Genomic DNA, 13,218 nt, shown 5'->3' on the forward strand with positions numbered 1-13,218 from the left:
GTTGCCCAGCGACAGCCCCAAAACATCACTGCTCTAGAGGAGATCTGCATGGAGGAATGGGCCAAAATACCAGCAACAGTGTGTGAAAACCTTGTGAAGACTTACAGAAAACGTTTGACCTCTGTCATTGCCAACAAAGGATATATAACAAAGTATTGAGATGAACTTTTGATATTGACCAAATACTTATTTTCCACCATGATTTGCAAATAAATTCTTTAAAAATCAGACAATGTGATTTTCTGGATTTTTTTCCCCATTTTGTCTCTCATAGTTGAGGTATACCTATGATGAAAATTACAGGCCTCTCTCATCTTTTTAAGTGGGAGAACTTGCACAATTGGTGGCTGAGTAAATACTTTTTTGCCCCACTGTACCCTCCTGAAAAAGATTCACCTATTTTGGATTACTGCAACGAGCTCTACATGGGGCTACCCTTGAGACCATCTGGAAGCTGCAACTGGTCCAGAATGTAGCAGTACATGCAGTTTTGGGTGCCCCGCAGTTCACCCAAGTAACACAAGTGCTGTGTAATCTGCACTGGCTTCCAGTTGCTTTCTGAGTGCAATTCAAGGTGCCGGTGATCATCTTTAAAGCCTTACGTGGCTTAATTATTTTAAACAGTTCCACTGATTTCAATGTGTAATGTAAAAAAGCTAGGAATTCTACCAGGAATCCATCTCCCCCACTGACATTTTCTTGAAATCTTAAACTCATTGTGGGACATCCCAAACAAGAAATCAGATTCAAGGATGCCATCCAACTCCAAACCTGAGTACATAACTGCTATATAACAGAGCAGAAGAAGATAAAGTAGAAGAAAGAAAAAGAGTCTTTTTCTTTTTTCCCTAAATTCCTTCTATATAAATAGGAGAGGAGACAGCAAGAGGTTTTACTCAAGTAGGCAAATCCTGGTGCTCAGACAACCTCAATATTGAAATTAAAAAGCATGTAATCTAAAAAGCAAACAGAACCTTACATGTACATTTTGCTTTCTAATAATGTACCCCCTCCCCCATAGTTAAGAGAGTTCACCAATAATATAAAAATACTACATGTGGGGATAGTGTTGCTTTGCTGCCACTCTAATGAGGATCAAATCACTCAAGCTCAACATCAAAAGAAATTATTATTAGTAATGGATATACATACATTGGAATGTATCACCAGTATGTAAGCAAACCATTAATAACAGATTGAAGAAAACTGATCTATCTTTGCATTAGCATAAAATATTACCACCATATTAATAGTAGGTTTCAAAACTAAATTCACTACTGTAGCTGAGTACATTGTTCTAATTCAGTAAATATATAAAAATGCAGTGCAGTAATACCTGGATTTTCTTATTAATGAGGCAACATGATTTTCCCCTTTCCTTGTATACAAAAATGTTAGTGAAGTATTCATATTATTTACTAAGTATCTCTATATATTGTACATTCTAAATCTTTAACCAAATGAATATCATTTGTGAACAAGATTGCTTATGCACTTATACTGTTGTATTTCAAGATGACATTTTTCATAATAAATGTAATTTATGTTTGTTTATTTCAAGTACAAGTATTTAGTATCAATCTTCTTAATCTATTTCTTAATTACTATCTTCAAAAACTTAACTCAAGAACAATTTATAAAATATACTCCAGATAGAATTCTTGCTCTAACTTGAATATTTTCAGAAATTATCTTTTTTAAGCAGTTAACAGTGAGACCCAAAGGACAATAAAAGATATAATAGGTCTTTTATGGCCCTCCTGTCAATATCATTCTAAAAACAATAAGTAGAAGGCAGAATTATTGGTAGCATTATCCAAATGAGAATCCAGTATTTCCTAACTGGTGGCAGATTGAGAGGTTTCAGAGGTAATTTTTAGATTAGGGATCCTAATTTACATAGAATAGCATAAGCATGGTTAGGTAAAACTTTTTTTTTTTTTTTGGTGGTTACACTTCTCAACCTACTGGCCAAATTGTACCAAAAATTACTATTTCTGTGTACTTAATGTCAGCAGGGAATGCTGGGTAAGGCATGGGTATGACTAAAGTGATAACATAGGCTATATTTTATCTTAGTAAATTGAGTTATGTGAAGGGCCTGTTGAGCAAAGCTATGATGAGCCATAGATGTCACCATGCAAGGGCTCATCTATTGACAACCATGGCATATGTGAAATTATGACTTAGAATATAAGAGTATATAGAAAAGAGCATAGATTAATGATTAAAATGAAAGAAAAGAAAAAGACATATGTTGTGTAATGTGTGAAACTAAGAGAAAGGTGAAGTATGTAATAGATTGGAATATTGCTCTTATCTTGTAGAGTTGATGAATACATGCATGGGAAAAAAGATATAGGTTTAATTATGTATGAAACGACTAAAATGCACATCAGAAAGTATGAACTGGTGCCATCTAGCTTGCTGTTCTATACATTCGTATATTGGTAATAGTTGCTAGTTACACTCCAAGGAATAAGAAGGAACGAAAGAATCAGGGGTGGGTTTGGGGAAAAACTGGGTCGGTTTTCTAAATGAGTGCAATCTTGGAAGAAAAACTGTTTTCCTTAAGTGATATGAATGGATAGATGGAAGCAAGAGTACAGGAAAAGTGACTGGCCACTCAAAGACTCAAGCATGAAAGAAAACAGTGATTCTTTGGTGAGTATCTGTTTTAAAAAGGTCTGTTTAAGTCAAATATGTAGTTTAAGCATTAACCTATTCACACAAACACATGGCAAAGGAATGCACCAAAAACCATGACTGATCTGATTGTACATTATGAAAGACAGAATTAGTGAAAGAAACAGTGATGATGAGAGGTTCTGAATGTGGGACACATCATTTTGAGCAATGTCAAAAGTGAATCTTGGGAAAAAACAGATATAGAAGAGGCAATGTGAAAGGAGAACTGACTGCTGAAAGAGAATGAATGAGTGCTGGTAGCAATATGCCCTTGACTGGTCAGTGTATTTATGTGTAAGGAATGCCCATGATGACATTAGAAATGTGCTTGTTGGAGACATAAAGGTATATGTACTTTTGCATGGAGACAATGACATGTTGTTGTCTAAGAACCCATATGATTTGCAGCAAATATCAGATTGTATGATACAGTGAGGAATATGTATCTGAAAATAAAGATACTGAAGACAGAAATAGTTGTTTTTTAAAGATATAACAGAATTAATGATTGCAAGTTATACATAAATGGCAAAAAACTAGAGGAAGTACATAAATTTGCCTGCCTTGGTTGAATATTTACCAAAGATGAGAAAATGGATGGGAAAAATTGAGATATGCAAATGCTGGTAGAAATGTAGTGGATACTACATAGCCTATGGCAAGGAATGAAAGTTGAAAGAAGTAAAATTGGATTATGTTTCTGCCCATTTTATTAATAGGGACTTGAATATGTTCAAGAGAAACACAAAAATTAAAAATAATGGGAACAGATTACTTCAGAAGTGCATGTGGTAACACAAGAAGAGAGAAGGTCACGGATATCAATGAATGGGGATGAACAAATGGAGACTGAAAACAAGGAGCAATCAGTACAAAAGAAATAAGATAATTTGGTCATACAGAGATAATGAATAACTAACTAATCACTAAAAATATATGAAGAAAGAGTAAATGGGTTCAGACGAAAGACTGATAAAGTGGTTGGATGGAGTTGAGATCATCAGAGAGGTATGAAAAACAAAAGTCAGTATATGAATCAGTGAATGGACATAATGGAAGCAAGAGTGGTTTGCATGGATATATATATTGCACGATATATATATATATATATATATATATATATATATATATATAGTGTGTGTGTGTATGTGTGTGTATATATATAGTATAGATGTAGAGAAGTATAGTGAATGGTATTGGTGTAAATGAATTTAGTTGGATTTTATTTTATCTCTTGCCTTTAATTTCTTTTATTATTGCTTTTTTATGTACTTTGTATAATGTTACCTATCCAAAAAAGGGAAAAAATGTAAGTCCAATGTATGTAGTACTGAACTAAGATTCTGAGAAAAAATGACTAAAATAAATTATAACAGACTTACCTTTCGGATAATCCTCCAATAAAAGGTTGAAGTGACCTAGCTGGCAAAAGAAATCTGATTCAACTTTTCCTTCTGCTTTTAATATTAACGATTCATAGCAGCCAACAGCCTGGAAAAAAAAGGACATTCTTTATAAACTTATTCTATTTAGAACATATATTTTAAGGTTGACTTTTGTTGCAAAGCTCAGAAGCGATCCCATATTTTGTAATCATATAATATTAGTTTTTTTTTAGAGAAATGTACATGTCCTAATTTTACTGCTGTGATGATGATACAATTATATTTAATTCTCATTTTAAAATTAAATATTTTTCTGCTCTGTTGCATGCATCTTTTCCACATTGGCAATAAAATGATCTAATCATATAGTTCAGCAATTACTAAATATCAAAACAATAGTTTAGTTTAATACAATAAGATATTAGTCATTTGTCTGTAAGAAAAAAATTGTTGTAGAAGGAATGATAAATGAAGCAGTAAATTGTATTTTAGTATTAAATACCACACAGTCCTGCCGTAATATGTTTCATGAAACTAGAAAAATTGAATTACAAATGTATTAGCTTAAAATCCATGTACTTGAGGAGTATCTTTTCATAAGCCATATCTAAAACTGTAAAAGAAACAGTTTGGTGAAATACCATAGTTAGGTTCATCTGCCACTCAAATTTGCAAGAATTTAGATGAAGAATGAAGAACAAAGAAGTGAGGAAAAATCCATCAATGTTTCTATGCAGTAGCTTTCCTATGCCCGCATCCTGAAATGCTACTTCTATTTACTAATTAGTAGAATGTGTTACATTATATTGCATTAATTAGGAAACACTGTTTGCAAGGAATAAAAAGTGCTTATATGGTATGGACATGGAGAATTGGACAGAATTTACAATGGTATTCTCCTGGCTGTTTTTTTGTCTCTGTCTTTTCCCACATTTGTTAGAATGAACTGTTAGTCTTTGTCCTTTCTTATATCAAACTCTCCTCCCATAGAAAAGTTTTGAATGCATATATGTTGGAACTAAATATGCTGTTTGGCCAAATTTATTCTGAGCACTAGACAATGAATAATAATAATAATAATAATAATAATAATAATAATAATAATAATACCACCACCACCACCACCACCACCCTCCTGAATACCTCCCTCTTGCCTGCATCTTATGATATATTTGATTAAAAGTAGGACACTGCTTTTTTCCATAAACAAATGGAAATCATGGGGAAAATGCTATGGATAACAGCTCCTTTTCTTCCTTCTGTTTAAAAAAGGGGTACCTAGGCTTGAAGAATACAAGCTGGCAAAATCAGCAATTTGATGATGAAAAGAGCAAGGAAGCAAATGACTGAAAAGAAAGCATTACAGTTTAAAATATATAAAACTACTTGTGTTGCTCTGCCATCTGCTTGCTCCTTCATGAACACTAAACTGAATTACTGGTTGCCTTATGACAAAACTAGCAATATGAAAACTATGCTGTTTATCTTAAAAAGAGAAATCAAATATCACATTTGACAAAAAATACTTCAATGCTGAAAAAAAGTATGTGTAATATAATCATCAGAATAAATTAATGAAGCTAAAAATTCACCAGTCTACATTTACTAAACTACAGTCAAACCTATGTCTCGCTATTCTGAATCATCTCACCACAGCTGAAGGTAACAGTTTAAAAGTTCACATTTAGTTCAATAATTACCAATTACCTCACCCTTGAAAATAAACTGTCAAAGTATGTTGGCTTGGCTAAGAAGAGGCAGAGACGTTTCATTGAGTGTGGATAAGGGGACAGTTCCCTCTTCTAAGAAGTGTGTGTGTCTGTGTGCACCTGCATATTTCAACAGGTGGTAGTACATGACCAACTTTGTTCTGAAGCCACACAGATGCAGATTTGGCTAGTACTTGGATGAAATACCACCAGAAAATCCCAGGTTGTACCTAGCTAAACTGGAAAGCTTAAAAAATGTTTGGAAGGTACTGGCAAGCGCTTCTGTACGATTACCAAGAAAGCTGCATTGATGTGTGCAAGTATTAAGCTTGACTTCAGGGCATCTTTATATATATAATAATTATAGCTCCATCCAGCTGTTACAAGAGGGATCTGTCCCCCTATTAATGCCTAATGTTAGTACCTCTGTCAGATTTTATTTTTTGCTAATGTGAATACTGCTTCTTAAATCTGGTGAGAACCACCCTTTGGAGGACATATGCAGCCTCCAAAGAATTCTTGAGCAGTCTTTAAAATTTGCTTTTCATCTTGCTGAACTGATTGGGGTTTTAATGAACTGTAACATGGGAATTAATTATTTTAATTTTGAAATATATTTATTCATCTATTTATTAAATTTAGAAGGCCTCCCAACTTCATAAAGATTTTGGGTGATGTACAACATGAAAAATAGTAAGAATAATAAAAGCAAGCAAAGAACAATGTATGCCCAGAAAAAAACATTTATGTTAACAAAAAGAACCCTATAAGGGGCTCAACACTACCCAAACCTTCAGGGAAATTTCAAGGACTTTCTAAACATTGTTAGAGTGGGAGCCATACAACTTGGGGGAGGGGGGCACTGCTCCAGGGGGCAGGTGCTACAACAGGAAAATAATACTTTTCCTATTGTAGGAAAAGAGTCCCAACATATGGCATTATTTAATTAATAGGACCCAGAGGGCATCCATTCTGTCCAATTGTACAAGATGGGCAGAAACTATTGGAGACAGTCACTCAGATAACTAGATCCTATGCCATAAAGGGCTTTATAGGTGGCAACTATAAATTGTACCCAGAAGCCAAATGATAAGCAAGAGCAGTGGTATTATATGGGCATACTGAGATTAGTATTACTGCCTGTGCTGCTGCATTCTGAACCAGCTGAGTGGTATTCAAGAGCAACCTCACACAGAGCACACTGCAGCAGTCTAATGTGAGGTGACTGCACATGAGTGATCATCTGAAGAATGCACCAGATGGATCAGTGCATAGGCCTTCTTGGCCACAGCTGCTATTTGCTTTTCAAGCAGAATCTGGGAGTCCAAGAGAACTCCTAGTTTGCTCACCAAATGGGGAACTGCCACCCCACCCAGGATTGAGGATGGAAAAATTTCAGGGCTGGTGGGCCCAAATACCCACAGCTGTCTGGTCTTGCCAGGGTTCACTTTGAGTCTGCTCCTCCCCATCCAGACCCTCACAGTCTTCAAACACTGACAGCATTGCTTGGGCAGCCTGAGGTCAAGATATACGACTGGGTATCATCAGCACAGTGATGGTACCAGTCCACAAACTGATGAATGATTCACCCAATAGTTTCATGTAGATGTTAAACAGAAGGGGTGAGAGTGTCAAGCCCTGAGGCACCCCACAGATGAGGGGGTGCCAAGGACTTTTCCCCCTTGTTAACACCAACTGGAACCACCCAGAGAAAAAGGAGAACCACTACAACACACTAGTTCCTTAAGGAACACTACCTCCCTCAGAGAAACTGACATCACATGAACCCAACCATGTCAAACCCCGCCCCCCAAAGTGGAGAAAATTATTGAGAATGTGGTGAGATTTGTTATAGAATGCTCTAGAGGAAGTAGATTCTCTGAACCCCTTTCAGTCAGGATTCAGGCCTTGGCATGGAAACAGAATGACACTGGTCACAGGAGTCCACTGCTAATAATCTGCTTGGGCTAACGCAAATCTGGTTCTGAGATAAAAATAGGGCCAATCAAACCACTCACCACCTCTGCCAGAAAATGCCGTCAGGAACCAGGCAGTAGTTAATCACAAAAGGAGCCAAGCTCTCACAATACTCCAAACAATATCCAGGGGTTTGGCAGAGTCCACACAGAGCTGCTGGAGGGAGAAGCCTCTGCAAAATCTAGGCCGCACTATAAATTTATTTTTTGTTAAGTTGCCTATTTCATACAATTTCATGCAATTTTTGGCCAGAAAAAAACAACTCAAATATAGGTCTTGGCCACCTCTGTCTTAAATAATGTTAAGTAAAAAATCATGTCAGTATTAAATAACACTGAAACAATGTTGACATAGCCTCTAAACTGAATCAGTACCTTCTATCTGTTAGATGAGAGTATGTATAGGAAGAACCACTTTAATCATAACTGAATACAGGTGGTCCTTGCTGAACAACCATTCATTCAGCGACTGTTCAAACTTGCGATGGCACTAAATGAGTGGTAGTTAAGACCAGTCCTTGAAATTCTGGCAGTCATGTAGTTGTGATCCAGGTGCTCAGCGCCCAGCTTGCAATTACAATGTCACAGCGTCCCACAGTCACCATTTGCAACCTTCCTACAAGCAAAGTCAATGGGGAATCTGGCAGGAGGTCGCAAATGGTGATCACATGACATCCTCGCTTACTGACAGCATGGGATTCGCTTCTGGAAGATCCAGAAGTGTCATTGCTAAGTGGCGCAGTCACATGCCATTGTTAACCAAGGACTACCTGCATTGTTTTTTCAAAGCCTCCCATTTCTTCCTCATGTAGTATGCTCCTCATGTAGTATATATTAACCTGCTTTTTTTAAAGCTACCATGTCATTAAAATATTGCCACAGTTTTTCATATGACTGACAGCCTTGACAGCATGTAAGATTCAGGATGGGACTGTAGTAGCCTATCTACTGTTGTCATTATCTTTCCACTGTCAACCCTTTTTGTTTCCCTTTATTATAGACAAGCCAGATCCTCAGAAAACAGTAACTAATAAAAAATGAAAAGTCCAAACCTAGTAGATCAAATTATTGGGCAGATTGTATCAGTCAATTTTTATCATATGGTAGGTTCAGCGTAAGATATGAATATTACAGTATATAGAAAAACTTCCTATAGAAGCTAGAAGACACAGATTAATTTTAGAAATTAATTTTAAGGTTAGTATAATAGTATAGAAAATTGACTTTAAAATAATTTTAACAACTCATTCATGCTAGTGGTCATAATATGACATCTTAAAAGCAGTTTGGGGTATTTCTAGAAGGAAGACATTTAAAGCCCCTTGGTTTATACAGCAAACCTCTTCTGACTAATTAAAACAAACCAGAAGCAGCAAGGATCAGTTTTATGTGACTGACCAAAAAATCCCAGTATGAAATTCCTCTAACCAAAACCAGATTCAACCATCATCTGAACCCATTCATAGATATTATAAATAAGGTACAAATCATAAGAAGCATAGTGAACATTCGGAAGAATACATATTGCTCCAAATTTATAAGGGAATGTTTTCATTCTTTGTTATTAAGATTGTTGTAGGAAAAACTAGCAATTACAGCATTATTTATTCAGCCAGAAAGTTCCCATCAATGTCATTTGCTTTTTTAATGTCATAGTTTGAGAGCACATTTGCAAACTATGAATTGGAACAAATGCACATTACCATTAGATGAATGGGAATTTGAAGGGGGAAAAAACTTAATGAACAGTATCATAAAAATCTCCTGAAAGTATGTCTAAATTATTGTAATTGTTTGCCTCATTTTAATCTTTTTCTATGAATCACTCAGAGCTCTGCTAAAGAGCACAAGCCATATGAGCTGAACTGTAAATGAATTATAGTACTGGGAAAAGTACATTCAAAGAACGATCAACAGGCACATCTGTGATCTTACCTTCCATCTTCTTAGCTCTCCTACCTTCATGGTTCCCAAATTTGTACATCATGGTAAATCACAGTTAAGATAAACATAAACTGTGATTTGCAAAACCATTTAAATTCATGCTTTCTGATTCCAGTAGCTGGCTAATAATAATTAAATTGTCATTTCAGATGCTACATTAAACTGTAATTAATCTTTCTAATAATGGTTTGGATGTCTGAATTGATGGTCTACTTTACTCACTGCTATTACACTATTATGGACAAATGGTCTACTAAGTACAAAGAAAGCATGTACATGAACCTTGTCATCACAGTAACTTAATTGTTTACTTTCCATACCTCTGTGTCTTTCAATTAGGCAGGAAAGCACAGGAATTGGAACAGAGGACCTTTCAGAGAGAACTATGTACAGTAGCTAAATATTCTCCTTCATAGGCAGTTTCACTGTACAGCCTAATGTCTGAACTGTTCTCACAATTTAGATCTTCAAAGTAAACTCCTCCAATTAATGCCTTGGGCTGAGAGAAAACAACCCCAATGAATTACCTGCTGGCTGGAAAACACCCAAGCTTATTCCTACGTCAGAACATGTTTTAAAGAGACAGAAAATAGATTCATTTTTGGCTAATGCAAATATGAATTGGAGACTTCCTATTTCATTATTTTAATCGGAATAGTACAATTTTTTTTTCAACTATACAGAAATATACTCTTGAATAATCTCCATAATTTCAACTTACACTTATTGTGTAATAATTGCTAAATGAGAACCATAAATTGATTATGTACAGGTAGTCCTCAACTTACAATGGCAACTGGGACCAGAATTTCCATTGCTAAGTGATGCAGTTGAAAGTGCAACTAGATTGCTTAGCGACAGCAATCCCTGCAGTCCTGGTTACCATTCTTAATCAAATCCCACAGTTGTTAGGTGAGGCAACTTCCTGCTGGCTTCCCACAACCAAGTCAGTGGGGAAGCCAGCAGGAAGTTACAAGCCCCAGGCGGCTCATAAGCAGACCAGCAGGCAAGTGGCTGCTGCCAGATGGGGGAGGGCATGAGTGGGTGTGCAAGGGAGGTGAAGCAAGGGTCAGGGAGGATGTGCAAGGGAGGCAGGGCAAGGGTTAGGGAGAGTGCATAGGGGTGTATGGGGCTGGTGCAGGGAGGGTTGGGGAGGGTGCACAAGGGAGGCACAGTGTAACGGTATGTGGGAAAGATTTTGGGAGATGGGGAAGAGACGCTGCCTAGGGAACGGTCAGATAAGAGACAGCATAGCCCACAGCTGCATAGTTGGTTAGAGAAGAGGCTCAGGAAGGACCTTCCCTAAATTTTCAGGCTGTAAAGGTAACGACGGGCGAATTGCAGTTTCAGACTTGCAAGATTCTGTTAACATAGCTTTACAATAAAGTAGAATTAGTTTATCTGCTCATGTTTTCTGGTTGGTCTACCTGATAAGGCTGACACACAGTAAAGGTTGGGGAGGGTGTGAGGTGGTGCACGAAAGGTGCAGCAAGGCTCAGGGAGTGTGCACAAGGATGCAAGAGGGTGCACAAGGATGCAAGGGAGGTGTGGCAAGACTCGGGGATGCATGAATGGCAGAGGAGGTGTGATGAGGCTCAAGGAGGGGGCATGGGGGTACATGAGTGGCTGGCACAGCATAAGCACAGAGGGGCTGGGGGCAGGTGCGTGGGTAGGGGAGACTTACCCCAGCAACTTGAGACCTTCCCTGCTGGCTTCCCCATTGACTTTCTGGGGAAGCCAGAAGGGAAGGTCACAAATGGTGATCACGTGATTGCAGGGTGCTGCCACCAGTCATAAGTGCGAGTCAGTTCCCAAGGACCCAGATTGTGATCACATGCAGTGCTGGGACTGCCAGAATTCTAAGGACCAGTCGTAACCACCATTCATTCAGCACTGTCATAACTTTGAACGGTCACTGAATGAATGGTCCTAAGTCAAGACTACCTGTACCTAAAACTGGAATCATATAATGACAAATATTGTAAATCCTACAGTTGGACACTCCTGTGAGTCTTTCATGATTATACACGCTCATTAAACTCCTCTGAAATCAATGGAGCATTAAATACAGCTTTATAATGTTTGAGCAGTTTTTTTTTAAAATCTAGAACATTAATTTACTAGAATTTGGAAATATCTTTGTTATTTTAGACTGAATGGGGCAGCTTTGAGTTAAACTCATTGATTAAACTCATTTCAGTTTGTATTTCCTAACTGAATATACAAAATAATACAAATAAACAAAATACTTCTATAACTACCTGCATAAATGCATTTACTATGAAACAGAGTTATTTATTTGAATTATTTTACACAACTGATAAAAGTACAAGTAGTCCCCAGGTTAAGAACACCCGGTTTACGGACAACCCATAGTTAAGAATGGAGCCTGCTGTAGCAAAATTCAAGTTAAATACACGATTCAAGTTTAATATACAATAGTTTGAGTTTATTACACAATACTACTTATACAATATTATACAATAATACTGTTCCAGCTTACATATAAATTCAACTTAAGGACAGAACTTGGGAACGGAACTTGTTCTTAAACTGGGGACTACCTATATCTATAGCTGTTTGAAAATATAAAACAATAGCAATACTAGTTACAACTTGCCATAAAACCAAATATAGCATTTTCTATGAATATATATCGACTAGGTAGGCCAAAATAAAAAAGAACATTGGATAGGACAGGACATGCATGTCCTCTCAATGACAATCCTGAAGATGTTTGATCTTCACTATAAGTTATAACATACTGAATAGAATATATGCCTGATGGTGGCAGTCAGACAAGTACCACATAATGTCAAATCTATAGTTGCAGAGTATTTAGTAAGGACAAGAGACAAGACTATTCTGATAGTCAGGAGGTCAACTATTATCTTCTAACCACACTGAGTAAGGTTAACATCTAGTCCTACTTCATTCCTGAGAGTTTAAACAAAAAGCAGAGAGTTTAAACAAAATAATCCTATGGTTTGAAAACTAGAATTCAATGGCTCTGACTTCTCAACTTGATGCCTTCCAGATATTTTGAATTGCAATTCCCATCCTGGTTACTATTCATGTTGACTGAGACTTATTAGAAGTTCAGCCCCAGGTTGGGGAAGGAATAGCCTTAGTCAGGTCCCATCATATTTACTGTCTGAGTAGCAGAAGAGTCTCAGAAAATATCATCTCAGGGAACCGTGTAGGGAATGCCCTAGCACAAAACCTTTTTACTCAGACCTAGTGTCATAGCTGGTATTGATATTCCCTACCCATTCGATATTTCAGTCCTGGTGATAACTAAAAGAAACTTCAGTGGTCAAGCCTGAAGCTTACTAGGAATAGACAACAGAGCTGACTATCTATCTGGAATAAAATATGGCAATCTTTCACTATGGAATAAAGCCTAACACAGTGCAGAATGGAATCACTCAGGAAAGGAGGATCACAATGTCTCTAACATATCCTGTTCCAGTTCAAAATTTCACCCAAAATTCCACTACTGATATGTAATTTGGG

General features: G+C 36.9%; 1 protein-coding gene across 6 annotated transcripts in view; it reads right to left on the reverse strand.

Annotated features, from left to right (window-relative positions):
* The window catches only part of KDM6A (lysine demethylase 6A), a 185,488-nt gene that overhangs the window by 142,580 nt on the left and 29,690 nt on the right, over positions 1-13,218 (reverse strand). For all 6 annotated transcript variants that reach the window (XM_088144732.1, XM_088144733.1, XM_088144729.1 and 3 more), the window contains exon 3: positions 4,071-4,179. In XM_088144732.1, the coding sequence (XP_088000858.1) occupies positions 4,071-4,179 (109 nt within the window). The remainder of the gene's footprint in view (positions 1-4,070; positions 4,180-13,218) is intronic.

Source organism: Python bivittatus, unplaced genomic scaffold (genome assembly GCF_059951505.1).
Source record: "Python bivittatus isolate LINGU-HERP-01145 unplaced genomic scaffold, Pbiv_v1 ctg000350_np1212, whole genome shotgun sequence".
In the NCBI taxonomy this organism is placed as follows: domain Eukaryota; kingdom Metazoa; phylum Chordata; class Lepidosauria; order Squamata; family Pythonidae; genus Python; species Python bivittatus.